The sequence below is a fragment of the Lacerta agilis genome, chromosome 2 (assembly GCF_009819535.1).
Source record: "Lacerta agilis isolate rLacAgi1 chromosome 2, rLacAgi1.pri, whole genome shotgun sequence".
In the NCBI taxonomy this organism is placed as follows: domain Eukaryota; kingdom Metazoa; phylum Chordata; class Lepidosauria; order Squamata; family Lacertidae; genus Lacerta; species Lacerta agilis.
The window spans coordinates 10335776-10362257 of NC_046313.1; the positions used below are offsets into that span (position 1 = coordinate 10335776).

The 26482-nt window shown below is 47.4% G+C and overlaps 1 protein-coding gene across 1 annotated transcript in view; it reads left to right on the forward strand.

Moving 5' to 3' along the window:
• The first annotated feature begins 1111 nt into the window (after window positions 1-1111).
• LOC117043024 (homeobox protein Hox-B1-like) overlaps window positions 1112-26482 on the forward strand; it is a 30808-nt gene continuing 5437 nt past the window's right edge. The window contains exon 1 of the mRNA XM_033142647.1: window positions 1112-1730. Coding sequence (XP_032998538.1) covers window positions 1112-1730 — 619 coding nt within the window. The remainder of the gene's footprint in view (window positions 1731-26482) is intronic.

Consider the following 26482-nt stretch of genomic DNA (forward strand, 5'->3'; position numbering starts at 1 on the left):
GAGAAGGGGACGACAGAGGATGAGATGGTTGGACAGTGTTCTCGAAACTACTAACATGAGTTTGGCCAAACTGCGAGAGGCAGTGAAGGATAGGCGTGCCTGGCGTGCTCTGGTCCATGGGGTCACGAAGAGTCGGACACGACTGAACGACTGAACAACAACAGGCCCTCCACATGCAAGCTTTATTTGCAGGAAAAGTCGTGGCCGTGTTTCGCAGTGTCTCCGTCTCCCTCTTCCCCACCCCACTTTTGAGAGATGTCACAAAGTTTGCGGTCCTCTCGCTTACTTCAGCTCCTCCTCGCACCCTACCCCCCCCACCTCCACCTCCACGCGCGCACATGCAGGCACAGCTACCCAACCCTGCGCATCTATTTTCATTGCAAAAAGTAATTGCAAACTTCATCAGCTAAATTAAGATGAAACGGTGTATTATGGCTGGGTACTTAATGGCACCGAGATTCACTTTCGGAAGGAGGGGGAGAGTGTGGGGACTTAGAGGGGAGGAGGAGGAGGAGGGGAGGAGATGCTCCTTTAGGAGACAACCCGCTCTGAAGGTGCAACAGACGGAATAAAAGTGGACTCACCTTTAGCTTCCAGCAGGATATTCCAGCAGGATGGGGATGGGGAGGAGATATGAGTGCGTCCATTTCTCGCAGCCCAGAGAGAGATCAGTTGCAGAAGCGCCACCACTCCTCTCTCTCTCTCTCTCTCTCTCTCTCTCTCTCTCTCTCTCTCTCTCTCTCTCTCTCTCATATCCCTCTTGTGTGTTTGCCCAGAGAGAGACTGAAAGTTACAAATTGCTGCCATTAGCTCATCAAACAGTGCCTCCCCCCACCCCTTTAGTGAACCTTGGCCATTGGCCAAGCGCCCGTCACGTGGCTCTCAATGTATCGAATTTCAGCTGGCTTTCTTGTCTCAGCCAACATTCTCTGCGCCCCCCCCACGCAAATCTCCGCGCGCAGGGCTTCTAGCCCCCCACCCCACCCCACCCCGCCTCCTTGGGAAGTGCGCGGTGAGGGTGGGGGTTAGGGTAGGGAAATGTCCAATTTGACATGGTGAAAGCAGGTCCAAAGGTGGGGGGACGCCGAGCAGGGAAGCCCATTGAGGCAGGATGACGGATCGCCCCTTCCTAGAGCTGGTGTGTGGGGCAGGGGGCAGTGGGCAGTTCACGGGGACACTCTCTGGAAGGCAGCGACTGCCGGAGAGGCAGCGCTGCTGCTGCTGCTGCTCTGGGGACAGAGGCGAGGAGATGGGGTGGGATTTCCCAGGGAGACCTTCTCCTCCCCACTCCCCAACCAGCCAGCCCCAGCACTCCTCTCGCATGCCTCGCCCATCCCATGATTACCTCTGGGCTGGGCCCAGCCCTCCCGTCGTAGGTAGATCCGGAGTGACTAGTTCTCCCCCTTCCAGCTGCAATCCGAACTCCCTCGGTGCCCCCTACCCACCTAGCTATGGGGACAGAGACTTCCCCGCTTCTCCTCCTTCTTCTTTTTCCTCCTCTGCCTCGGTGTACCCAACTTGTTTCCCAGAAGGACATCCCTTCGGGGCTCGGCTGATGGACCCCCAGTACTCAGGTAGCCAAGAGGAAACCCTCTTGGCTCAGCCCGTCACCTCGGGAGACTCTTGGAGAGCCCAAGATGAGGGAAGGGGTCCGCCTCTGGAGGTTGGCGGAGAGATGGAAACTTTTGAATGGATGAAAGTTCAGAGGAATCCGCCCCGAAGAAGAACAGGTGAGTTGTTGGCGAGCAGGCCCCGCTTGGATCTAATTGGATGAGTAGCTGGCGCGCGCGCAACATCACCGGATACTCCAGGTACCTCAAATTGGTAATAGAAAGTCATCTATCACGCGCGGAGATGTCTGTATCCATTGGGCGTCTGATTTCTAAGCAGCTCACGTTTGGCGATTGTAATAACTTATTCTCACGGCTAATGCGAAGGCGATTTAGCATTCTCGGAGCATAAGGATTTGAGGCAGAGCCAGAAAGAGGGAGAGAAAAAACAATCCTTAAATCAAAAATAAACAGCGTTTTGTTGTGATTTTTGTTATATGTTCGTTTTGGCTTTAAACGGGGGTCTTAGGTCTCTCTTTGAAAGGATAACGCGAGGGGTAATTTTCCTTCAAGTTACCTACTCAGAGAGAATGGGTGGCCTCAAGCAAGCATTTGGTTAGGAATCGACAGTCTGGCGATCATGGAAACGCTGGCAATTTATTTCAAAATATTTCAAAACTATTGTTTCAAAATAATATTTGTGTTTCGGGTTTTTTAAATGTCCAGTTTTTGTTCTGAATGTGATAGGTGTAAAATAAAACTAAAAAATACATCTACCAAAGTAGAGGCGGAAACTTTGTAACCACCTTTCAAACGTGCTTTTGCCATTATATAGGATTAAAATCTGATAGCAGCAAACCTACAGACTGAAGTATCGGCAGCGCACCATGGATACTAATGGGTTTCGACTGCAGCTAAAGTTACCGGGTAAACTTCCTGGTAAACTCCCCCCCCCCCAAAGGAGTTACTCCCAAATAAATATGTTTAAGATATCGGAAACCCAGCCAGATGGGCGGAGTACAAATAATAAATTGTTGTTTTTGTTTTATTATTATTATTATTATTATTATTATTATTATTATTATTATTATTATTATTACCCTCCTTCCGACAGACGAAATCCTGGGAGGAGGAACCATTCAGATATTACCAGAAACGATCAATTTCTCTCTCCTAACCCCCCCCCCTTTTTTTTTTACCCAGCTTGGCCCAGTTCAATCTGTCAGTGCTACACCATCCACGCCTGGCAAACTTTAACCACCCTAACACAAATACATTTAAAAATAGGTGATATTGTCCCTTGGCGAGGAGATGCGAGTTCTAGGTTCTTTTGACACGGCCGTTGCCAGCACATCTTAACACGCACGTGACCTCTTGATGCATGTGTGAATTTTGTGTATAGTGCTTGTTTGTTGCCAAATAGCAGGCTAGTCCTCGTGGATTTTGGGGGCGTGGGGAGAAATTTCTGAAAGTCTGCTGAACTTCCAAACAACAGGTTGGGATCCGAAGCAACATCTTTCACGGTCTATGTCGGATCCGCGCGCCCCTTTCTTTCTGTGGGATCACCAGGGCCTGAAAGTTTCTAAAGTCAAGCCGAGTTACAACGTGCTGAATGGAAATTTCTTTATTTAATATAGCTGTTGTTCCCAACGGGATTCTGGAGAGCTGAGCGTTGATGTTGCTGTTTTGTGACTTGGGCTTGTTTGTTTGTTCCTCGCCCAGTTTGTCCTTTCTGCGGTTATTTTTGTCTTTGGGGTGAGTGAGTAATAGAATTTGTACACACACTCAGACATTTCCTCTGGGAGGGAGAAGAGAAGAAAAGATGTCCCCAAAATGAAACAGAACCACCGTAGCCAGTCTCGTCCCTTCGGAGGCGGTAGGCTCGGGAGTAGGGCTCTCCCAGTCTCAAACCGGGATCAGTTGTTAAGCCCTTGAACGGGAAAAGGCTGCAAGATTAAGGAATCATTAACCAAACTGGACAATGTACGACATCCCCCACCCATCAAAGCGGGCGCCCGCCCGCATTCCGACCTGGGAGACCAAACTTCCTCCAACTCCAAAGCGGAGAGCAATTGGATACTTTGATAGGCGCGCGCGTCTTGGTCGTAGACCCCTTTCGCCATAAACGGCGCGCGTAAAGGGAGCCCCGGAAGCCACCCAGAAAGATTTTGGTGTGCGAACTTCTTAATGATGTATATCATGTATACAGTACACACAAACACAAAGAGAGGAGAGAGAGAGAGAGAATGGAAACATTTCTTTTCCGAACTACTATACTTTCTTTCGTTTCGCCTTGTGAAATTTATTCTGGAGGATTCCTTGTGCTCCTGAATATAATTTCGATCCGAAAAGATCCGACTCTTCCTCTTCTTTTTCTCCTCCCGCGGGGCAATAAGAATAATTGTTGCTTAGCGATTGGCGGTGGGGTTTACTTGTTTACTTCCTTGTATTATAGGGTGTTTTTTTTAATGTCTACATTAGGAATATTTATTTATTGTTTCCAAAACCATTACGAGGACATACAGACAAAAAAACACCACTTTCTATAGCTCTTGGGGGGGGGGGGGGTTGAGGCTAAAAAAAAGGAGAGAAGGAATACAAAGTAATTCATTGGAAGGCATCTGATTTGTGTCGAAATTTTCCAAAGCTGGTTTACACTGTGAAGTCCGAAGTTCCTCCAAGTTTTTGGGAAAGCGGGGGAGGTCGCCACGGTCCTTCGCCTTTCAGATCGGTCAGCCTTCGAGATGCGTTCTCTATTCGGGGCTTCCTATATCCCTGATAGTAGAGAGATCTCGGCGGGGGGGGGGGGGATGTTGTCTTAATCTTTTGTGGATCTTGGGGGAAAAGGGGTAAAAGGCGGATCTAGACGGATCCTCATGAATTCTATGATTTTTTCATTCAAATGAAAAAAAAAACACCATGATACTGTAGACACATCTCAGTCTATATGTAGCATCAAAAAAATCATGCACCCACTGTTTTGTGGGGCCACAATGGTGCAAAAACCTGTTTAAAAAACACGGATCCTCATGGATCCTCATGATTTCTGCATTGGGACACCCCAAACTCACCGTCAAATCACATATCATGTCCAGGGGCACAGCCTGCACCACAAAAATCTGGGATCCATGGCTTCCTCCTCGCGACAATATGGCGCAAAAACTTGGTTTTGAAGCACGGATCCTCACGGATCCGCACCCTTTTTGCATTGGGGCCACCCCTAACTAACCGTCAAATCACACATAATGTCCAGGGGCACAGCCTGCACCACAAAAAACACGGGTCCACCGCTTCCTGGCGACACCACGGGCCCAAAAACGGGGTCTGAAGCACGGATCCTCACGGATCCGCACCCTTTTTGCACTGCGCCACATCAAACTCACCGGCAAATCACGCATCATAGCCAGGGGCACAGCTTGCACCACAAAAAACACGGATCCAACGCTTCCTGGCGACACCACGGCCCAAAAACGGGGTTCTGCACCACAAAAACATAGATCCGAGGCATGGATCCACATGAATTCATATGATTTTTATATTGAAACAAAATAAAACCACCATGATACTCTACACCAAATACTAATCTATAGGCAGGACCAAAAAAATCACGTTTCCACTATTCCGTGAGGCCGCAATGGCGCAAAAACATGGTTCTGAAGCGCGGATCCTCACGGATCCACACCCTTTTTTGCACTGGGCCACATCAAACTCAACGGCAAATGACACAACATAGCCAGGGCACAGCCTGCACCACAAAAAACACGGGTCCAACCGCTTCCTGGCGACACCACGGCCCAAAAACGGGGTTCTGCACCACAAAAAATATAGATCCGAGGCATGGATCCACATGAATTCATATGATTTTTATATTGAAACAAAATAAAACCACCATGATACTCTACACCAAATACTAATCTATAGGCAGGACCAAAAAAATCACGTTTCCACTATTCCGTGAGGCTGCAATGGCGCCAAAAACATGGTTCTGAAGTGCGGATCCTCACGAATCCGCACCCTTTTGCACTGCGCCACATCAAACTCACCGGCAAATCACACATCATAGCCAGGGGCACAGCCTGCACCACAAAAACACGGGTCCACCGCTTCCTGGCCGCACCACGGCCCAAAACGGGGTTCTGAAGCGCGGATCCTCACGAATCCGCACCCTTTTGCACTGCGCCACATCAAACTCACCGGCAAATCACACATCAAAGCCAGGGCACAGCCTGCACCACAAAAAACACGGGTCCACCGCTTCCTGGCGACACCACGGCCCAAAAACGGGTTCAGAAGCGCGGATCCTCACGAATCCGCACCCTTTTGGCACTGCGCCACATCAAACTCACCGGCAAATCACACATCATAGCCAGAGGCACAGCCTGCACCACAAAAAACACGGGTCCACCGCTTTCTGGCGACACCACGGCCCAAAAACGGGGTTCTGAAGCGCGGATCCTCACGAATCCGCACCCCTTTTGCACTGCGCCACATCAAACTCACCGGCAAGTCACACAACATAGCCAGGGGCACAGCCTGCACCACAAAAAACACGGGTCCACCGCTTCCTGGCGACACCACGGCCAAAAAAACGGGGTTCTGAAGCGCGGATCCTCACGAATCCGCACCCTTTTGCACTGCGCCACATCAAACTCAACGGCAAGTCACACATCATAGCCAGGGGCACAGCCTGCACCACAAAAAACACGGGTCCACCGCTTCCTGGCCGCACCACGGCCCAAAAACGGGGTTCTGCACCACAAAAATATAGATCCGAGGCATGGATCCACATGAATTCATATGATTTTTATATTGAAACAAAATAAAACCACCATGATACTCTACACCAAATACTAATCTATAGGCAGGACCAAAAAAAATCACGTTTCCACTATTCCGTGAGGCTGCAATGGCGCAAAAACATGGTTCTGAAGTGCGGATCCTCACGAATCCGCACCCTTTTGCACTGCGCCACATCAAACTCACCAGCAAATCACACATCATAGCCAGGGGCACAGCCTGCACCACAAAAAACACGGGTCCACCGCTTCCTGGCCGCACCACGGCCCAAAAACGGGGTTCAGAAGCGCGGATCCTCACGAATCCGCACCCTTTTGGCACTGCGCCACATCAAACTCACCGGCAAATCACACATCAAAGCCAGGGGCACAGCCTGCACCACAAAAAACACGGGTCCACCGCTTCCTGGCGACACCACGGCCCAGAAACGGGGTTCAGAAGCGCGGATCCTCACGAATCCGCACCCTTTTGGCACTGCGCCACATCAAACTCACCGGCAAATCACACATCATAGCCAGAGGCACAGCCTGCACCACAAAAAACACAGGTCCACCGCTTCCTGGCGACACCACGGCCCAAAAACGGGGTTCTGAAGCGCGGATCCTCACGAATCCGCACCCTTTTGCACTGCGCCACATCAAACTCACCGGCAAGTCACACAACATAGCCAGGGGCACAGCCTGCACCACAAAAAACACGGGTCCACCGCTTCCTGGCGACACCACGGCCAAAAAACGGGGTTCTGAAGCGCGGATCCTCACGAATCCGCACCCTTTTGCACTGCGCCACATCAAACCCAACGGCATGTCACACATCATAGCCAGGGGCACAGCCTGCACCACAAAAAACACGGGTCCACCGCTTCCTGGCCGCACCACGGCCCAAAAACGGGGTTCTGAAGAGCGGATCCTCACGAATCCGCACCCTTTTGCACTGCGCCACATCAAACTCACCGGCAATCACACATCAAAGCCAGGGGCACAGCCTGCACCACAAAAAACACGGGTCCACCGCTTCCTGGCGACACCACGGCCAAAAAACGGGGTTCTGAAGCGCGGATCCTCACAAATCCGCACCCTTTTGCACTGCGCCACATCAAACTCAACGGCAAGTCACACATCATAGCCAGGGGCACAGCCTGCACCACAAAAAACACGGGTCCACCGCTTCCTGGCCGCACCACGGCCCAAAAACGGGGTTCAGAAGCGCGGATCCTCACGAATCCGCACCCTTTTGGCACTGCGCCACATCAACTCACCGGCAAATCACACATCAAAGCCAGGGGCACAGCCTGCACCACAAAAAACACGGGTCCACCGCTTCCTGGCGACACCACGGCCCAGAAACGGGGTTCAGAAGCGCGGATCCTCACGAATCCGCACCCTCTTGGCACTGCGCCACATCAAACTCACCGGCAAATCACACATCATAGCCAGAGGCACAGCCTGCACCACAAAAACACGGGTCCACCGCTTCCTGGCGACACCACGGCCCAAAAAACGGGGTTCTGAAGCGCGGATCCTCACGAATCCGCACCCCTTTTGCACTGCGCCACATCAAACTCACCGGCAAGTCACACAACATAGCCAGGGGCACAGCCTGCACCACAAAAAACACGGGTCCACCGCTTCCTGGCGACACCACGGCCAAAAACGGGGTTCTGAAGCGCGGATCCTCACGAATCCGCACCCTTTTGCACTGCGCCACATCAAACTCAACGGCAAGTCACACATCATAGCCAGGGGCACAGCCTGCACCACAAAAAACACGGGTCCACCGCTTCCTGGCCGCACCACGGCCCAAAAACGGGGTTCTGAAGAGCGGATCCTCACGAATCCGCACCCTTTTGGCACTGCACCACATCAAACTCACCGGAAAGTCACACATCATAGCCAGGGACACAGCCTGCACCACAAAAAACACGGGTCCACCGCTTCCTGGCGACACCACGGCCCAAAAACGGGGTTCTGAAGCGCGGATCCTCACGAATCCGCACCCTTTTGCACTGCGCCACATCAAACTCACCGGCAAGTCACACATCATAGCCAGGGGCACAGCCTGCACCACAAAAAACACGGGTCCACCGCTTCCTGGCCGCACCACGGCCCAAAAACGGGGTTCTGAAGCGCGGATCCTCACGAATCCGCACCCTTTTGCACTGCGCCACATCAGACTCACCGGCAAATCACACATCATAGCCAGAGGCACAGCCTGCACCACAAAAACACGGATCCACCGTTTCGTGGTGATACCACGGCCCCAAAACCTGGTTCTGAAGCACGGATCCTCATTGATCTGCACCCTTTTTGTTTTGGGCCACCCAGAAGTCACCGGAAAATCACACATCATAGCCCGGGGCACAACCTGCACCACAAATATCATGTTGCACCACATTAAACACAAAAATACCCTCTCCTGCACTGTTAATGTGACCACTGGAACGTTTTTATTAGAGCCAAGAGGAGAATGTACGACTATATATTGTACCAAGATATGGTTCGTCTTCAAGAACAGATCAAATTCATGCTGAAGTATTAAAGAAGAAGAGAAATATGAATCTGCTTGTTGTTGTTGTTGTTGTTGTTGTTGTTGTTCAGTCGTTCAGTCGTGTCCGACTCTTCGTGACCCCATGGACCAGGCCACGCCAGGCACGCCTATCCTTCACTGCCTCTCGCAGTTTGGCCCAACTCATGTTAGTCGCTTCGAGAACACTGTCCAACCATCTCGTCCTCTGTCGTCCCCTTCTCCTTGATCTTTCGCAACATCAGGGTCTCTTCCAGGGAGTCTTCTCTTCTCATGAGGTGGCCAAAGTACTGGAGCCTCAACTTCAGGATCTGTCCTTCCAGTGAGCACTCAGGGCTGATTTCTTTAAGAATGGATAGGTTTGATCTTCTTGCAGTCCATGGGACTCTCAAGAGTCTCCTCCAGCACCATAATTCAAAAGCATCAATTCTTCGGCGATCAGCCTTCTTGATGGTCCAGCTCTCACTTCCGTACATTACTACTGGGAAAACCATAGCTTTAGCTATACGGACCTTTGTCGGCAAGGTGATGTCTCTGCTTTTTAAGATGCTGTCTAGGTTTGTCATTGCTTTTCTTCCAAGAAGCAGGCGTCTTCTAATTTCGTGACTGCTGTCACCATCTGCAGTGATCATGGAACCCAAGAAAGTGAAATCTCTCACTGCCTCCATTTCTTCCCCTTCTATTTGCCAGGAGGTGATGGGACCAGTGGCCATGATCTTAGTTTTTTTGATGTTGAGCTTCAGACCATATTTTGCGCTCTCTTCTTTCACCCTCATTAAAAGGTTCTTTAATTCCTCCTCACTTTCTGCCATCAAGGTAGTATCATCAGCATATCTGAGGTTGTTGATATTTTTTCCGGCAATCTTCATTCCGGTTTGGGATTCATCCAGCCCAACCTTTCGCATGATGAATTCTGCATATAAGTTAAATAAGCAGGGAGACAATATACAGCCTTGTCGTACTCCTTTCCCAATTTTGAACCAATCAGTTATTCCATATCCAGTTCTAACTGTAGCTTCTTGTCCCACATAGAGATTTCTCAGGAGACAGATGAGGTGATCCGGCACTCCCATTTCTTTAAGCACTTGCCATAGTTTGCTGTGGTCGACACAGTCAAATGCTTTTGCGTAGTCAATGAAGCAGAAGTAAATGTTTTTCTGGAACTCTCTAGCTTTCTCCATAATCCAGCGCATGTTTGCAATTTGGTCTCTGGTTCCTCTGCCCCTTCAAAATCCATCTTGCACTTCTGGGAGTTCTCGGTCCACGTACTGCTTAAGCCTGCCTTGTAGAATTTTAAAATTTAAGCCTGCCTTGTAGAATTTTAAAATTGTAAAATTCTACAATGAATCTGCTTGCTTACTCTCAACTTATATCCAGATTCAAGAAAGACAGTTCAATCACTGAAAAGACAAAATTTGAGTCCATCATAATAGAGGTCTACCTTTTGGGTAAAATTTATAAACTATTGGACTTCCGGTGAGCGCCATTACCGATCGGCAGGGTTCCTTCCCAGTCTGGGGGGTGCCGACGTTGCCAGGCTTCTGGGGTACCGTTACTGCGATACGGCCCGTTTAAACTGCAGATTGAGAGTTCTGCAGACTTGGAGATTCGGCTGATGCCCTTTGCGCCTCCTTTGCCCCCCGGTAAGCTCTAATAAGAGCTGCCGAGAGCGGGTGAGGTGGTAGGCGCGGGCGCTTGAATCAACCGCTTGCCTGACATTGTGAAGCAGCGTTGCCGGCGGATTAAGAGCGCCTCATCCTTCCTTAAATTGGATTGAAAGTTTTGGACTCTGTAAGTAAGGAGCATTCATTATTTGAAAATTTTAGAAGATTTGGATCGGAGGGAGACGTAAAAAGGAAGTCCGTCTCCCCCTGCTTGCGATAGGACTGTTTGTAACGGGACTTAATGTACAGCCGAGAACTTTTTGAAGTTTATAAAAAGTTTAAAGTTTGGGAAAAGCAAGCCCCCTGAGGGGTAAAACCCAGTGGGGGGGCAAGAAAGTGGGACTTAAGAGTGGTTTTTGAAGGCGAAATTGAAAGAGGAAGCCCCACGCGCCCTCTGGAATACGGAAGCCGGGTCAGTCTGTGGGCAGCCATTGTGATGCAAGAACTGAGTATACTGTTGGATACATTGTTTCCGACTTGAATTTACTGCTGCTTTGAAACCTGTGGAAGCCCTGGGAGGACTTTGAAGGGTTAGAAGGAGCAGAAAGCCACTTTGAAACACTTTGGATTTGTACAAAAACTTTTGGTAACTCTTTTGACTTTGCCTGAAAGTGAAACAAAATAGAAAATTCTTTCCAGTAGCACCTTAGAGACCAACTGAGTTTGTTCTTGGTATGAGCTTTCGTGTGCATGCACACTTCTTCAGATACCAAGCTCATACCAAGAACAATCTCAGTCGGTCTCTAAGGTGCTACTGGAAAGAATTTTCTATTTTGTTTCGACTATGGCAGACCAGCACGGCTACCCACCTGTAACTGAAAGTGAAACAGTACGACTTCTGTGGTTATCTATTGGGATTACAGACTGAACAGCAAGGGTCCCTCTAGTGGCCATAAAAAATAGTGCTTTTGACAGTTTAAAGTGATTTTTGGAGTTCTCAGAGCCTAGGAAACCATCTGCAGCTGGGTGACCTTGAGAATGGATGATGATAAAACAACACCAGCACAGACAGTGAAAAGAAGGGATCAAAGAAAAGGCTCTGTGAAATCTTTTGAGGAGCAAATTTAGCACAGCTGGCAGTATTGACAGCAAGTGTGAATGCTAACACAGAACAATTGAAGCAAAATTCTCAGGAGGTGCGTCAGAATACACAGACACTTGACAGATTGGGTAAGGAGGTGGGTTCTATGAAAACAGAAATAAAGCAAACTAAGGAACAACTTACAGAAGTGCAAGTACAAGTCAATACTATCAAAAATGTCAAATTAAAGGCAGTGGATCAACAGCAGGAGGAATTGCAGATTCGGATGGCTATGCTGGAGTTGAAGGAGAGACAGACTAATTTGAGGATCAGATCGCTACCAGAACTGGAAAAAGAGGACTTTAAAACTTTTTAAATTGAAGAGCTGGCAGAATTTTGGGATCTGGATGAGGAGGAGCTGAATAAAACGGTGGTGAGAGCATTCAGATTTGGTGGGAAAAGTAAGAAAAGGAAAACTGTAAATGACTGTATGATCGAATTTAGAACCAAGGAAGATAGAGATAAAATATTGGAACTCCATTACGCAACGAATTTGGTGATTGGCAACCAGCAATTTATACTTTTTAAAGACATCCCTCAACTCCTCCTTGACCTGAGGAAGAGATATACTGACGTGACCACAGTTTTGAAGAAAAAGGAATCTTTTTCCGGTGGGAGTTTCCATAAGGCCTTTCCTTCAAGTATAAAGATTGAAAGATAAGAATAAGATCAGTGGAGGAGAAACAAAAGTTTCTGGATACATATTCAGAGGAATTTGACGCAGGAAAAGAACAAGAAGCACTTCTGGGAAGGTTGGGACTACCGTCATCAAGACCACCAGCTAGACCTGAACAGGACGACGACAAAGAGCTATTGGGAGCAACAGCACCGATACCTGACAAAGAGTAAAAATGGCGCTAAGGTTTTTGACGTGGAATGTAAGAGGTCTTAACTCAAAGGCCAAGAGGAACCAGGTAAATCATATATTGATTAAACAAAATTTGGATGTAATCTGTTTGCAAGAGACTCATGTTGTGAGAATCCACAGAAGAGTATTACAGAACAAAAAGCTGGGACAGGACTTTATTTCATCAGACAAAGTTAAAAAAAGAGTGGTGATATACGCAAAGGAAAAGTACAATCCAAAATTACTTTTCAAGGACAATGAGGGAAGATACGTGGCAATAGAAATAAACATGCAAGGAGAAAAATTCTTAATTCTGGGAATCTACGCACCGAATGATGCTAAAGTGGACTTTTTTAAAAGAATCCATGATACTCTATTGGACTATTTGGATTACAAAATTATCTGCATGGGAGATTTGAATGGTGTGGTCTCCACATTAATGGATTGGTCACAAAGAACCAAGTTTTCGAATGAAGGAAGACTACCAAAATCATTTTTTGAGATGACAGATAACTTGGACTTAATCGACCCATGGAGACTGCACAATCCTCTGGAAAGAGAGGCAACTTTCTTTTCAGAGGCGGTGTTGGCTTGGAGCAGACCCGATTATATATGGATTACAAAGGATTTGGCACCAAGAATCACTAAGGTACAGATAGACCCAAAATTCGGTTCAATTGGAATTAAAATTGACTTTGCAAGGTTCATTCAGATGGAGGATGAATGATTCGCTTCTAAGAAATGATAAAATTATTGAGAAGGCCCAAAGAACCCTAAAAGACTATTTTGAAATCAATTTAAATATGAATTGGAAAAGAGGGTGATTTGGGACGTGAGCAAAGCCGTAATGAGAGGTTTTTCTGATTCAGCAAAATGCGATCAGAAGGAAAGAACAAATGAAAAGAAAGAAAGAATCTTGGCAAAAATTAAAGAGAAAGAAGAAAAATTGAGGAGTAAACCAAAAGACCAGCAGATACAAAAAGAAATCAAAGCGCTAAAAGTTCAATTTTCAAATTTGATAAATTTGGAATAGAGTGGAAAATTAAATGGCTGAGACAGAGAACCTTTGAGTTGGCGATAAATGCGGAAAGTTATTGGCTTGGCAATTGAAGAAGCGTCAGAAACAGAACACTATTACAAGTCTAAATTATGAAGGAAAAAGCATCGAGGATCCTAAGGATATTAGGAAATGTTTTCAAAAATTCTATAAGCAATTATATAAGAAAGAAAAACAGGATAGTGATTTGATCCAACAGTTTTTGGAGAAAAATGGAATGCGTAAGATACCAGAGGAAAAGAAAACTATGCTCAATCACCCCATCACAAAGCAAGAGATAGAAGAAGCAATAAAGGATATGCAGTTGGATAAGGCTCCAGGACCGGATGGACTTACAGCAAAATACTATAAAGTTTTAAAAGATTGGATGATACAACCAATGATGGAGGTTTGCAATGAAATAATACAGGGGAAGAAGGCACCTGAGTCTTGGAAGGAAGCTTATATTACTCTGATACCAAAGCCGGACACAGAAAAAACACAAGTTAAAAATTACCGACCAATCTCCTTATTGAATGTAGACTACAAAATATTTGCAAGTATTTTGGCCAAGGGACTGAGAGGAGTGTTGAAGGAGTACATCCACAATGATCAAGCAGGCTTTTTGCCAGAAAGGCACCTCAATGGAAATATAAAGAATATAGTGGATGTGCTGGAAAGGTTAGAAAAGAGAAGCAATACAAGAGCTATTTTGATGTTTGTAGATGCGGAAAAGGCCTTTGACAACATATCTTGGAACTTTATGAAACAAAACTTTTATAAAATGGAGATGGGAGGTAATTTTTATGAACGGAATAAATGCAATATATCAAGAGCAGAAAGCAAAAATCATTGTTAACAGTGTGGTTTCAGAGGAAATAAGGATTGAGAAGGGAACAAGACAAGGGTGCCCCCTATCCCCATTACTTTTCTTTACGGTCCTGGAAGTCCTTTTAAATATGATCAGGCAGAATGAGAATATTAAAGGAATAAGAGTGGGAGAAAGAGAATACAAAGTTTGCCGATGATCTGGTCCTAACCCTACAGGATCCTGAAAATAGTGCAGTGTGTGCACTGGAAACAATTCAACAGTTCGGGCAGGTCGCAGGCTTCAAGTTAAACAAAACCAAGACTAAAGTTTTAACCAAAAATATGAGTAAACAAGAGATTATGAGATTGGAATCACAAACAGGGCTTAGCTTTGTGAAGAAAGTAAAATATCTGGGTGTTAATATGACTGCTAATAACATAAACCTTTATAAAGACAATTATGAGAAAGTCTGGAAAGAGATAAAGAGAGATTTAGAAATATGGACTAGATTGAAATTGTCATTATTAGGAAGGATTTCTGTGATAAAAATGAATATTCTGCCAAAAATGCTATTTTTGTTTCAGTCGTTGCCAATTATTGATAAGATGGAATGTTTTAAAAGATGGCAAAAAGATTTAACGAAATTTATCTGGCAGGGAAAGAAACCCAGGGTTAAATATAAGATTTTAATAGATGCAAAGAACAGAGGGGGATTTTCCCTGCCAGACTTAAGAACTTATTATGAAGCAGCTGCTTTTTGTTGGTTGAAAGAATGGTTTACATTAGATAATGCTGATGTATTAGATTTGGAAGGTCACGACAATGTTTTTGGTTGGCATGCATATTTATGGTATGATAAATGCAAAGTAAATAGTGGATTTAAGAAACATATAATTAGAAATTCTCTGTTTAAAATTTGGATGAAATATAAGGTTTTCTTAGAAAGCAAAACACCCAGATGGTTATCACCCTTAGAAGCTAAAGCACATAAAAGAGCAAATTTGGACCGACAATGGCCGAAATATAAAGACATTTTGATACAAGAAGGTCAGAATTTTATATTAAAAACTTATGAACAACTGAAAGAACAAGTCACAAATTGGTTACAATATCATCAGATCAATGAAACATTTAAAGCAGATAAGAAAGTTGGTTTTCAGATAGAAAAATCCAAGTTGGAGACGGAATTAATAGAGCCGAAAAGGAAAAATCTTTCCAGAATGTATAATCTGTTATTGGGGTGGCATACACAAGATGAGTTGGTAAAATCGGCAATGGTTGAATGGGCAAAAGACCTGGGGCACAACATCATGATGGAAGATTGGGAGAGGTTGTGGAGTCAAAATATCAAATTCACAGTGTGCAGTTTATTAAGAGAGAACTTTATGAAGATGATTTACAGGTGGTATCTGACACCTGTTAAATTGGCAAAAATTTACCGTGGTTTAAGTAACAAGTGTTGGAGATGTAAGCAATCAGAAGGAACTTTTTTTCATATGTGGTGGTTGTGCCCTAAGGTGAAAGACTTTTGGGAAAAGGTATATAATGAACTGAAAAAAATTCTTAAATATACCTTTAAGAAAAAACCAGAGGCCTTTTTATTAGGCATTTTAGGTAAAGACATTTTGAAATGCGATAGAAATTTATGCCACAACAGCAGCGAGAGTATTAATAGCCAAGAACTGGAAGTTGGAGGAATTGCCTACTATTGAACAATGGCAGATGAAGATGTTGGAGTACATGGAGCCTGTAGAAATGACCGGGAGAATCCGTAACCAGAGAGACGACGTGGTGGAGAAGGAATGGGGAAAATTTAAAATGTATCTAAAAAAGTATTGTAAGATTCAAAATTAGATTTTTGTTTGAAGGAAAAGGATAGGCTGTCAAATATATAATGTGAATTAACAATACGAATTTTAGGAGAGTATAGAGTATAGAAATAGATCTGGAAATTGTTTTGCATTTACTAGTATGTATAGAATATGTGATAAATTTAAATTGGGAAGTTACGTGAAATATTTTTTAAGGGACGCAAATAAGGGGAAACAGGAGGAAGTCCATGTAAAGATGTGAGGAAAGTGGAGCTTTTTTAATACGAAAGTTTGTTTTTTGTTTTTATTTTTTGATAGATGTTTTGTATTGTAGTTTTAGTTTGTTTGTGTATTTTTTTGTATCTATTTTGTTGTTGTTTGTGGCGACGTCACGGCGCATGCGCTATGGAGCACCGTCTGCTCTTTGGCCGCCACACGCTTTTCTTCTCCCTTCCTAAAAAACGAAAAAAGAAAGGGAAGCAGCCGCTTGTGCTGCTTTCCTTTCCTTTTTCTTCTTCTTCAGGATTTTCTTGGCGCTGGCCCATTGCTGAGTGCGACGCACAGCGCATGCGTGCCGCGCCATAGTGGCGCTGGTGGGCGGGTCCCAGGCAGGCCGCGGGGTGGAGCGGCCCCGCTCCGCGGCTTGCTTGCAAAAAAAGAAAACAATGCCCAACCTGAAAAATACGGAGCAGATGATTCAGCAGGGGAAACACAGCCCAGAATAAGTAAGGAGGTAGTACAGGAATACTTGGCTAGTTTAGATGTATTCAAGTCTCCAGGGCCAGATGAACTACATCCAAGAGTATTAATAGAACTGGCAGAGGTGATTTCAGAACCACTGGCAGTAATCTTTGAGAATTCCTGGAGAACAGGCGAAGTCCCAGCAGACTGGAGGAGGGCAAATGTTGTCCCGATTTTCAGAAAGGGGGAAAGAGAGGACCCAAAAAATGACTGCCCAGTCAGCCTGACATCAATACCAGGAAAGATTCTAGAGCAGATCATTAAGCAAATGGTCTGTGAGCACCTAGAAAGGAACGCTGTGAACACTAAAAGTCAGCATGGGTTTCTGAAAAATAAGTCATGTCAGACTCACCTGATCTCATTTTTTGACAGAATTACAAGCCTGGTAGATGAAGGGAACACTGAGGATGTAGCCTATCTTGATTTCAGCAAGGTCTTTGACAAGGTGCCCCATGATATTCTTGTAAAGAAGCTGGTAAAATGTGGGCTAGACAATGCTACCATTCAGTGGATTTGTAACTGGCTGGCTGACCGAACCCAAAGGGTGCTCATGAATGGCTCCTCTTCATCCTGGAGAGAAGTGACTAGTGGGGTGCCACAGGGTTCTGTCTTGGGCCCAGTCTATTCAACATCTTTATCAATGACTTGGATGATGGGCTTGAGGGCATCCTGATCAAGTTTGCAGATGACACCAAATTGGGAGGGGTGGCTAATACCCCAGAGGACAGGATCACACTTCAAAATGACCTTAACAGATTAGAGAACTGGGCCAAAGCAAACAAGATGAATTTCAACAGGGAAAAATGTAAAGTACTACACTCGGGGGGGGGGGATGATAGGTACAAATACAGGATGGGTGACACCTGGCTTGAGAGCAGTACATGTGAAAAGAATCTAGGAGTCTTGGTAGACCATAAACTTGACATGAGTCAACCGTGTGATGCAGAAGCCAAAAAAGCCAATGCAATTCTGGGCTGCATCAATAGGAGTATAGCATCTAGATCAAGGGAAGTAATAGTACCATTGTATTCTGCTCTGGTCAGACCTCACCTGGAGTACTGTGTCCAGTTCTGGGCACCACAGTTCAAGAAGGATACTGACAAGCTGGAACGTGTTCAGAGGAGGGCAACCAAAATGGTCAAAGGCTTGGAAACGATGCCTTATGAGGAACGGCTTAGGGAGCTGGCCTAGAGAAGAGAAGGTTAAGGGGTGATGTGATAGCCATGTTCAAATATATAAAAGGATGTCACATAGAGGAGGGAGAAAGGCTGTTTTCTGCTGCTCCAGAGAAGCAGACACGGGGCAATGGATTCAAAGTGCAAGAAAGAAGATTCCACCTAAACATTAGGAAGAACTTCCTGACAGTAAGAGCTGTTCGACAGTGGAATTCGCTGCCAAGGAGTGTGGTGGAGTCTCCTTCTTTGGAGGTCTTTAAGCAGAGGCTTGACAGCCATCTGTCAGGAATGCTTTGATGGTGTATCCTGCTTGGCAGGGGGTTGGACTGGATGGCCCTTGTCGTCTCTTCCAACCAGGGGCGTAGAGACGGGCGGCGGGGGGCGGTCTGCCCCAGATTCCAGGGGAGGGCAGGGGTGACACTTGGGCCAGCCCCGCCCCGCCGGTGGCCCAGAGAAAGCCGCAGAGTGAAGCCACTCTGCCCTGCGGCCCATCCGGGGTCCACCCGTCACTGCCGCTATGGGGCTGCCCTGCGAGATCGGCGGCTTGTGGGGCTCCCCCACCCGTGCTGCTACAGCACGGACGGGGGAGCTCCAGGAGCCAGCACTCGCTTAGCGGGTCGCCCCTGGAGCAGCAGCGCCGGCTGAGATGGACTGCGCATGCCCGGATTTTTAAAGCAGCATAGACAGGGAAGCCCCAGGAGCCAGCGTTCGCTCGGCGGGTCCTGACGCATGCATCATGATGTCATGACGTCATGGCGTCATGATGTCCCGCCCCCAGGGGGTGCCTCCACGGCAATGCCGCCCCTGGATGCTACGGCTCTGCTTCCAACTCTGATTCTATGATTCTATGAATGTCAGCTTGCTGAGTTATTTTGTACCATTGTGATTCAATGTTATATTTGTGCTCAACAAGGGAAACCCACACGACCTGAAGGTGCTGCTGTGCAATGCTAGGACAATGATTCATAAGACCACTGCCATCCCTGACTTGATTGTGGATGGAGGACTTCACCTGGCATGTGTAACAGAGATTTGGTTGGATGAAGCAGATGGGCCTGTCTTAGCATCTGGTTGTCCACCAGGTTTCTGTTATGCACAGCAACCCAGGTCATGTGGGTGGGGAGGGGGTGTTGCAGTGATTTTTAGGAAGTCACTAGCTTGCATCAGGTGTCCTACCTGAAATACCCAGTTCTCTGAGTGCATGTTCTGGAAGTTGGGCAATAGGGGCAGTACAGGATTCCTTTTGGTGTACCGACCTCCCCGCTGCACCAAGGATTCCCTGCCCGAGCTGCTTCAGGTCAGGTCGTGGCGGATGTTCTCCTGGAGACACCTAGTTTGGTGGTCCTAGGGGATTTTAACATCCATGCCGACACGACCTTACAAGGGGCTGCTCGGGACTTCGTGGAAAGCATGGCCTCCATGGAGCTGTCCCTGAATAAGTTTGGCCCAACTCATAGTCACGGACATGCCTTAGATCTGGTGCTCACCTCTATGGATGCTGGTGATCTGACATTAAGTAAAAGCAAAACAAAAGAAGTGCCATGGTCGGATCACTTCCTGGTGCAACTGGACTTCTCCGCAACCCTTCCCCTCTGCAGGGAGGTGGGACCGATTTGGATGGTCCGCCCCTGTCACTTAATGGGTCCAAATGGTTTCCAGAGAGTGGTAGGGGATGCTTTATCCCATGTTGAGGGCTTTTCATCTGATTTCCTGGTGGCTCGCTGGAATGCGGAGTTAACCAGGGCTATCGACTGTCTGGTTCTGAGGCGCCCTCTCCGATTGCATGGAGCCCAGACAGCCCCATGGTGTTCTCCAGAGCTGAGGGTGAGGAAACGGTCGCTGAGACAGCTAGAGCGCCGGTGGCAGAAAACTCATTCTGAATTGGACCGGACACTGGTTAGAGCTCAACGTCAAGCCTACCAAGTGGCGATAGCGACGGTGAAGAAGACTTTCATGCCTCCATTAAGTTTTAAATTTATTTTTCTGTCGAAACAGTGTGTTGGTAATAACAAGGTTGTGCGCTGCACATATCATCAAAAGTAAAATTTCGTTCTGGTTGCTGTTGCCAACTCCTTCTTTCCCAATAGTCCCAGGCCACAGATCGAAATCTCGCCCAACTCTTGCATTAAAATCACCCAGGAGGATAATTTTATCTTCCTTAGGTGTCTCTGATAGGATGGTATCCAGCTGAGAGTAAAAAATTTATTTCATGTCTTCATCAGCATCCAGTGTTGGTGCATGAGCGCTTATAATAGTAGCCTGTTGGTTTTTGGTGAGCTTTATTTGAAGGGTTGAGAGTCGCTCATTAATACCGGTAGGGACTTCTGACAGGAGCTTCACAAGGTCGTTTTTGATAACGAAGCCTATCCCATGTATTCAATGTTCTTGTTCAGATAGACCTTTCCAGAAGAATGTGTAGCCTCCTTTTTCTTCCTTCAGCTGTTTCTCGCCTGCTCTTCGAATCTCTTGAAGCGCTGCAATATTGATGTTAAAACGCTGCAGCTCTCTTGCAATGATGGCAGTTCTGTATTCAGGACGCTCGTTATCTGTATTATCTGACAAAGTCCGTATGTTCCATGTTCCAAAGTTGGATTGTCTTTTACGACCACTGGGTGGTGACCTCACTGGGTGCAGTAATCCAGACAGGGAAAAGGGGAAGCAGACTATGTTTAGGCCACCTTTCCTAGCCCCTCCCCCTTTTCGGGGTGAGCAGAGTGGATCCTAAAAGGGCTGCTCAGTCATGGATACAGCTGCAGAGCTGCTCAACTGCCTCGTTCCTTGAGTCAGAACAACTGAATCTGTATCTACCACCCATGTGCCAGTTCATGACTAGGGGCTTCCAGATTTCATGATCCTGCCCCCGTTACCATTTGCCAATCACCATGGGACTTTGGGGGTTTGGGTTGGGTTTTTGGAAGATGCCTGTGCGTGAATTTGTTTTAGGTGTGTAGATCAGTGCACAATGACCAACGCAGTGTCTTTGCAGTAGGGCTCTGTTCCAATGGCATGAGTAGTCATGACAAACTGGTAGATCTTATCTGCTGCAGCCTTCATCTGCCTTCACAGCCATTGTAACATACCGCTTGTTTACATCCGCCTATTCTGCCGTTGAGGACTTCTTGGATCATTCTTTGTCTAGCTCCTTCCCTTTGACCTTACCGCCTTGGGAGGCCCTGCTTCGCTCACAAGGGCCATAGGAATGTGCAAGCCCGCTCACCACTGTAAGGTGATAACCCAGCAAGTGAGATAACTGAGATACATTGCGCTGAGCCCTGGTCTCATTAGACAAAGCGTTCCACCAAAAAGGCTCTGGCTCTGGTTGGGACAGCTGGATATGTTTTGGGCCAGGGACCACCAGTAGGTTGCTGTTAGATAAGCATCACCCTCTTTGGGGGATGTATTGGAAGATAATTCCCACAGATAAGAAAGGTGACAGACTGTTTAGGCTTTAAAGGTTAGCACCAAAACCTTGAACCTGATTTGATACTCCACCTGGAGCCAATCCAGCTGATGAACCACCAACTGAATGTGGGCTCTCCACAAAGTCCGAGTAAGAACTCATGCACCTGCATTTTAGACCATTTGGAGTTTCTAGAGTAGTCTCAAGAGTAGCCCTGCGTATCTATCTATCTATCTGTCTCTCTGTCTATCATCTGTCTATCTATCTATCTATCTATCTATCTATCTATCACATTTATACTCCGCCCACCCCAGCTCAGGCGTAGAGCAAGTTAAAGTAGTCTAGACTGCAGGTGACTGCTTCATGGATCACCATGGCTAGGTTGGAAAGAGACAGGTACAGTACCAATTGCCTAACCTGTAAAGATTTTAAAATGCCAGTTTGGCTACATTTGTGACCAGTGCCTCCATAGAGACAAAAGCATCCAGGATCACACCCAGACTCCTGATGGCGGGTAAAGGTGACTATTGTGCATCATCAAGAGCTGGGAGCTGGCAAACCGAACCAAAATCATTCCGGCCAAGCCATTGGACCCCCATCTTTAATGGATTGAGATTCAGCCGACTCCATTTCCTGCATCCCAGCACACAGACCTAAATATTGGCCATTATATCCAGGGCAGCATCTGGCCAGGACCACGAAGCAGTAGATCCATGCTTTTTGTGGTCAGATCTGTGGTTATGTACAAGATATTTGAATTAAGGGTGAATTTGGGGTCCCAGAATGCAAAAACCATGAGGATTCGCGCTTGAAAACAACATTTTTGGTCCACGGTGTCGCCAGGATGTTGTGGATCCGTGTTTTCTGTGGTGCAGGCTGTGCCCCTGGATATGATATGTGATGTGACAATGAGTTAGGGGTGGCCCAATACAAAAAGGGTGCGGATCCATGAGGACCCGCGCTTCAGAACCCGTTTTTTGGGCCGTGGTGTCGCCAGGAAGCGGTGGACCCGTGTCTTTTGTGGTGCAGGCTGTGCTCCTGGCTATGATGTGTGATTTGCCGGTGAGTTTGATAGGCGCAGTGCAAAAAGGGTGCGGATTCATGAGGATCCACGCTTCAGAACCCCGTTTTTGGGCCGTGGTGTCGCCAGGAAGCGGTGGACCCGTGTCTTTTGTGGTGCAGGCTGTGCCCCTGGCTTTGATGTGTGATTTGCCGGTGAGTTTGATGTGGCGCAGTGCAAAAAGGGTGAGGATTCATGAGGATCCGCGCTTCAGAACCCTGTTTTTGGGCCGTGGTGTCGCCAGGAAGCGGTGGACCCGTGTCTTTTGTGGTGCAGGCTGTGCCCCTGGCTTTGATGTGTGATTTGCCGGTGAGTTTGATGTGGCGCAGTGCAAAAAGGGTGAGGATTCGTGAGGACCCGCGCTTCAGAACCCTGTTTTTGGGCCGTGGTGTCGCCAGGAAGCGGTGGACCCGTGTTTTTTGTGGTGCAGGCTGTGCCCCTGACTATGATGTGTGATTTGCCGGTGAGTTTGATGTGGTGCAGTGCAAAAAGGGTGAGGATTCGTGAGGATCCGCGCTTCAGAACCCCGTTTTTGGGCCGTGGTGTCGCCAGAAAGCGGTGGACCCGTGTTTTTTGTGGTGCAGGCTGTGTCCCTGGCTTTGACGTGTGATTTGCCGGTGAGTTTGATGTCGCACAGTGCAAAAAGGGTGAGGATTCGTAAGGATCCGCGCTTCTGAACCCCGTTTTTGGGCCGTGGTGTTGCCAGGAAGCGGTGGACCCGTGTTTTTTGTGGTGCAGGCTGTGCCCCTGGCTATGATGTGTGATTTGCCGGTGAGTTTGATGTGGCGCAGTGCAAAAAGGGTGAGGATTCGTGAGGATCCGATCTTCAGAACTCTGTTTTTGGGCCGTGGTGTCGCCAGAAAGCGGTGGACCCGTGTTTTTTGTGGTGCAGGCTGTGCCCCTGGCTTTGATGTGTGATTTGCCGGTGAGTTTGATGTGGCGCAGTGCAAAAAGGGTGCGGATCCATGAGGATCCGCGCTTCAGAACCCCGTTTTTGGGCCGTGGTGTCGCCAGGAAGCGGTGGATCCATGATGTTTCTGGTGCACGCTGTGCCCCTGGCTATGATGTGTGATTTGCCGCTGAGTTTGATGTGGCGCAGTGCAAAAAGGGTGCGGATCCGTGAGGATCCGTGCTTCAGAACCCCGTTTTTGGGCCGTGGTGTCGCCAGGAAGCGGTGGATCCATGATGTTTGTGGTGCAGGCTGTGCCCCTGGCTTTGATGTGTGATTTGCCGGTGAGTTTGATGTGGCGCAGTGCAAAAAGGGTGAGGATTCATGAGGATCCGCGCTTCAGAACCCTGTTTTTGGGCCGTGGTGTCGCCAGGAAGCGGTGGACCCGTGTCTTTTGTGGTGCAGGCTGTGCCCCTGGCTTTGATGTGTGATTTGCCGGTGAGTTTGATGTGGCGCAGTGCAAAAAGGGTGAGGATTCGTGAGGATCCGCGCTTCAGAACCCTGTTTTTGGGCCGTGGTGTCGCCAGGAAGCGGTGGACCCGTGTTTTTTGTGGTGCAGGCTGTGCCCCTGACTATGATGTGTGATTTGCCGGTGAGTTTGATGTGGTGCAGTGCAAAAAGGGTGAGGATTCGTGAGGATCCGCGCTTCAGAACCCCGTTTTTGGGCCGTGGTGTCGCCAGAAAGCGGTGGACCCGTGTTTTTTGTGGTGCAGGCTGTGTCCCTGGCTTTGACGTGTGATTTGCCGGTGAGTTTGATGTCGCACAGTGCAAAAAGGGTGAGGATTCGTAAGGATCCGCGCTTCTGAACCCCGTTTTTGGGCCGTGGTGTCGCCAGGAAGCGGTGGACCCGTGTTTTTTGTGGTGCAGGCTGTGCCCCTGGCTATGATGTGTGATTTGCCGGTGAGTTTGATGTGGCGCAGTGCAAAAAGGGTGAGGATTCGTGAGGATCCGCGCTTCAGAACCCTGTTTTTGGGCCGTGGTGTCGCCAGAAAGCGGTGGACCCGTGTTTTTTGTGGTGCAGGCTGTGCCCCTGGCTTTGATGTGTGATTTGCCGGTGAGTTTGATGTGGCGCAGTGCAAAAAGGGTGCGGATCCATGAGGATCCGCGCTTCAGAACCCCGTTTTTGGGCCGTGGTGTCGCCAGGAAGCGGTGGATCCATGATGTTTGTGGTGCACGCTGTGCCCCTGGCTATGATGTGTGATTTGCCGCTGAGTTTGATGTGGCGCAGTGCAAAAAGGGTGCGGATCCGTGAGGATCCGTGCTTCAGAACCCCGTTTTTGGGCCGTGGTGTCGCCAGGAAGCGGTGGATCCATGATGTTTGTGGTGCAGGCTGTGCCCCTGGCTAAGATGTGTGATTTGCCGGTGAGTTTGATGTGGCGCAGTGCAGAAAGGGTGAGGATCCGTGAGGATCCGCGCTTCAGAACCATGTTTTTGCGCCATTGCGGCCTCACGGAATAGTGGAAACGTGATTTTTTTGGTGCTGCCTATAGATTAATATTTGGTCTAGAGTATCATGGTGGTTTTGTTTTGTTTCAATATAAAAATCATATGAATTCATGTGGATCCATGCCTCGGATCTATGTTTTTTGTGGTGCAGAACCCCGTTTTTGGGCCGTGGTGTCGCCAGGAAGCGGTGGACCCGTGTTTTTTGTGGTGCAGGCTGTGCCCCTTGCTATGATGTATGATTTGCCGGTGAATTTGGTGTGGCCCAGTGCAAAAAGGGTGAGGATCCGTGAGGATCCACGCTTCAGAACCACGTTTTTGATCCACGGTGTTGCCAGGATGCCGTGGATCCGTGTTTTTTGTGGTGCAGCCTGTGCCCCTGGACATTATGTGTGATTTGACGGTGAGTTTGGGGTGGCCCAATGCAAAAAGGGTGCGGATCCGTGAGGATCCGTGCTTCAAAACCAAGTTTTTGCGCCATATTGTCGCGAGGAAGTCATGGATCCCAGATTTTTGTGGTGGAGGCTGTGCCCCTGGACATGATATGTGATTTGACGGTGAGTTTGGGGTGTCCCAATGCAGAAATCATGAGGATCCATGAGGATCCGTGTTTTTTAAACATGTTTTTGCACCATTGTGGCCCCACAAAACAGTGGATGCATGATTTTTTTGATGCTACATATAGACTGAGATGTGGTCTACAGTATCATGGTGGTTTTTTTTTCATTTGAATGAAAAAATCATATGAATTCATGAGGATCCGTCTAGATCCGCCTTTTACCCTGGACCGATCTTGGGGTGGGTGGGTAGGAGGAGAATCTCTGTTTCCAAGCAGAGGACGACTTCTCCACTTTCAAGGAACTGGTGGTCCCCCGTGTCTGTATAATACGCTTTTAATATCATTACACACACACACACACACACACACGCATGCATGCACACCAACAAACGCACACCTTTTGTTTGTTGTTGCCTTTAACAATATGAACACTTTCCCCATTGTTTATCATGGAAACGGGGGAAGGGAAACAAAGAGAATTGAAAAGGGTGGAGGGGGTATAATTTTTAATATAGGCTGAGACCTGATTAAAACTGGCATATCTTTATGGTGCCAGCGGGTTTATTTGTGTTTAATATGTCTCTTTTTTAAAAAAATAAATAAATTATGCATTCGCTTGGAAACCAGGTCACGCTAAGGAGATTCTTTTCTTCCTCTTATTTTTCTGTAGGTGGAAAAAACAAATAATAAAAATGGCAGGTTGTTGTTGTTGTTGTTTTTTAAGCTTATGTTTTGCAAGGATAGGAAAGTTTGAGAAATGTCTGCGATGGAAGTGGGGGGAATTAAATACAGGCGCTCGAGATACCAACATATTTGGAAGAAGCCGAATTCGCGTTCTGTATCTGCAATTTAGAAAGCTGTATAAGACAAAACGGGGCGGGGCGAGGCCAGGGAAAAGGACGTTTCGTTTCGTTTCAAAGCGAAGGCCATTTTCTTCTAAAAATAATCCAGATCTTTAAACATTGCCCTCTGCTCTGGCCCGCCACATCTATCAAAACTCTGTTCCCTTTCAAGTGAGTTCGTTCTTTCAAACCT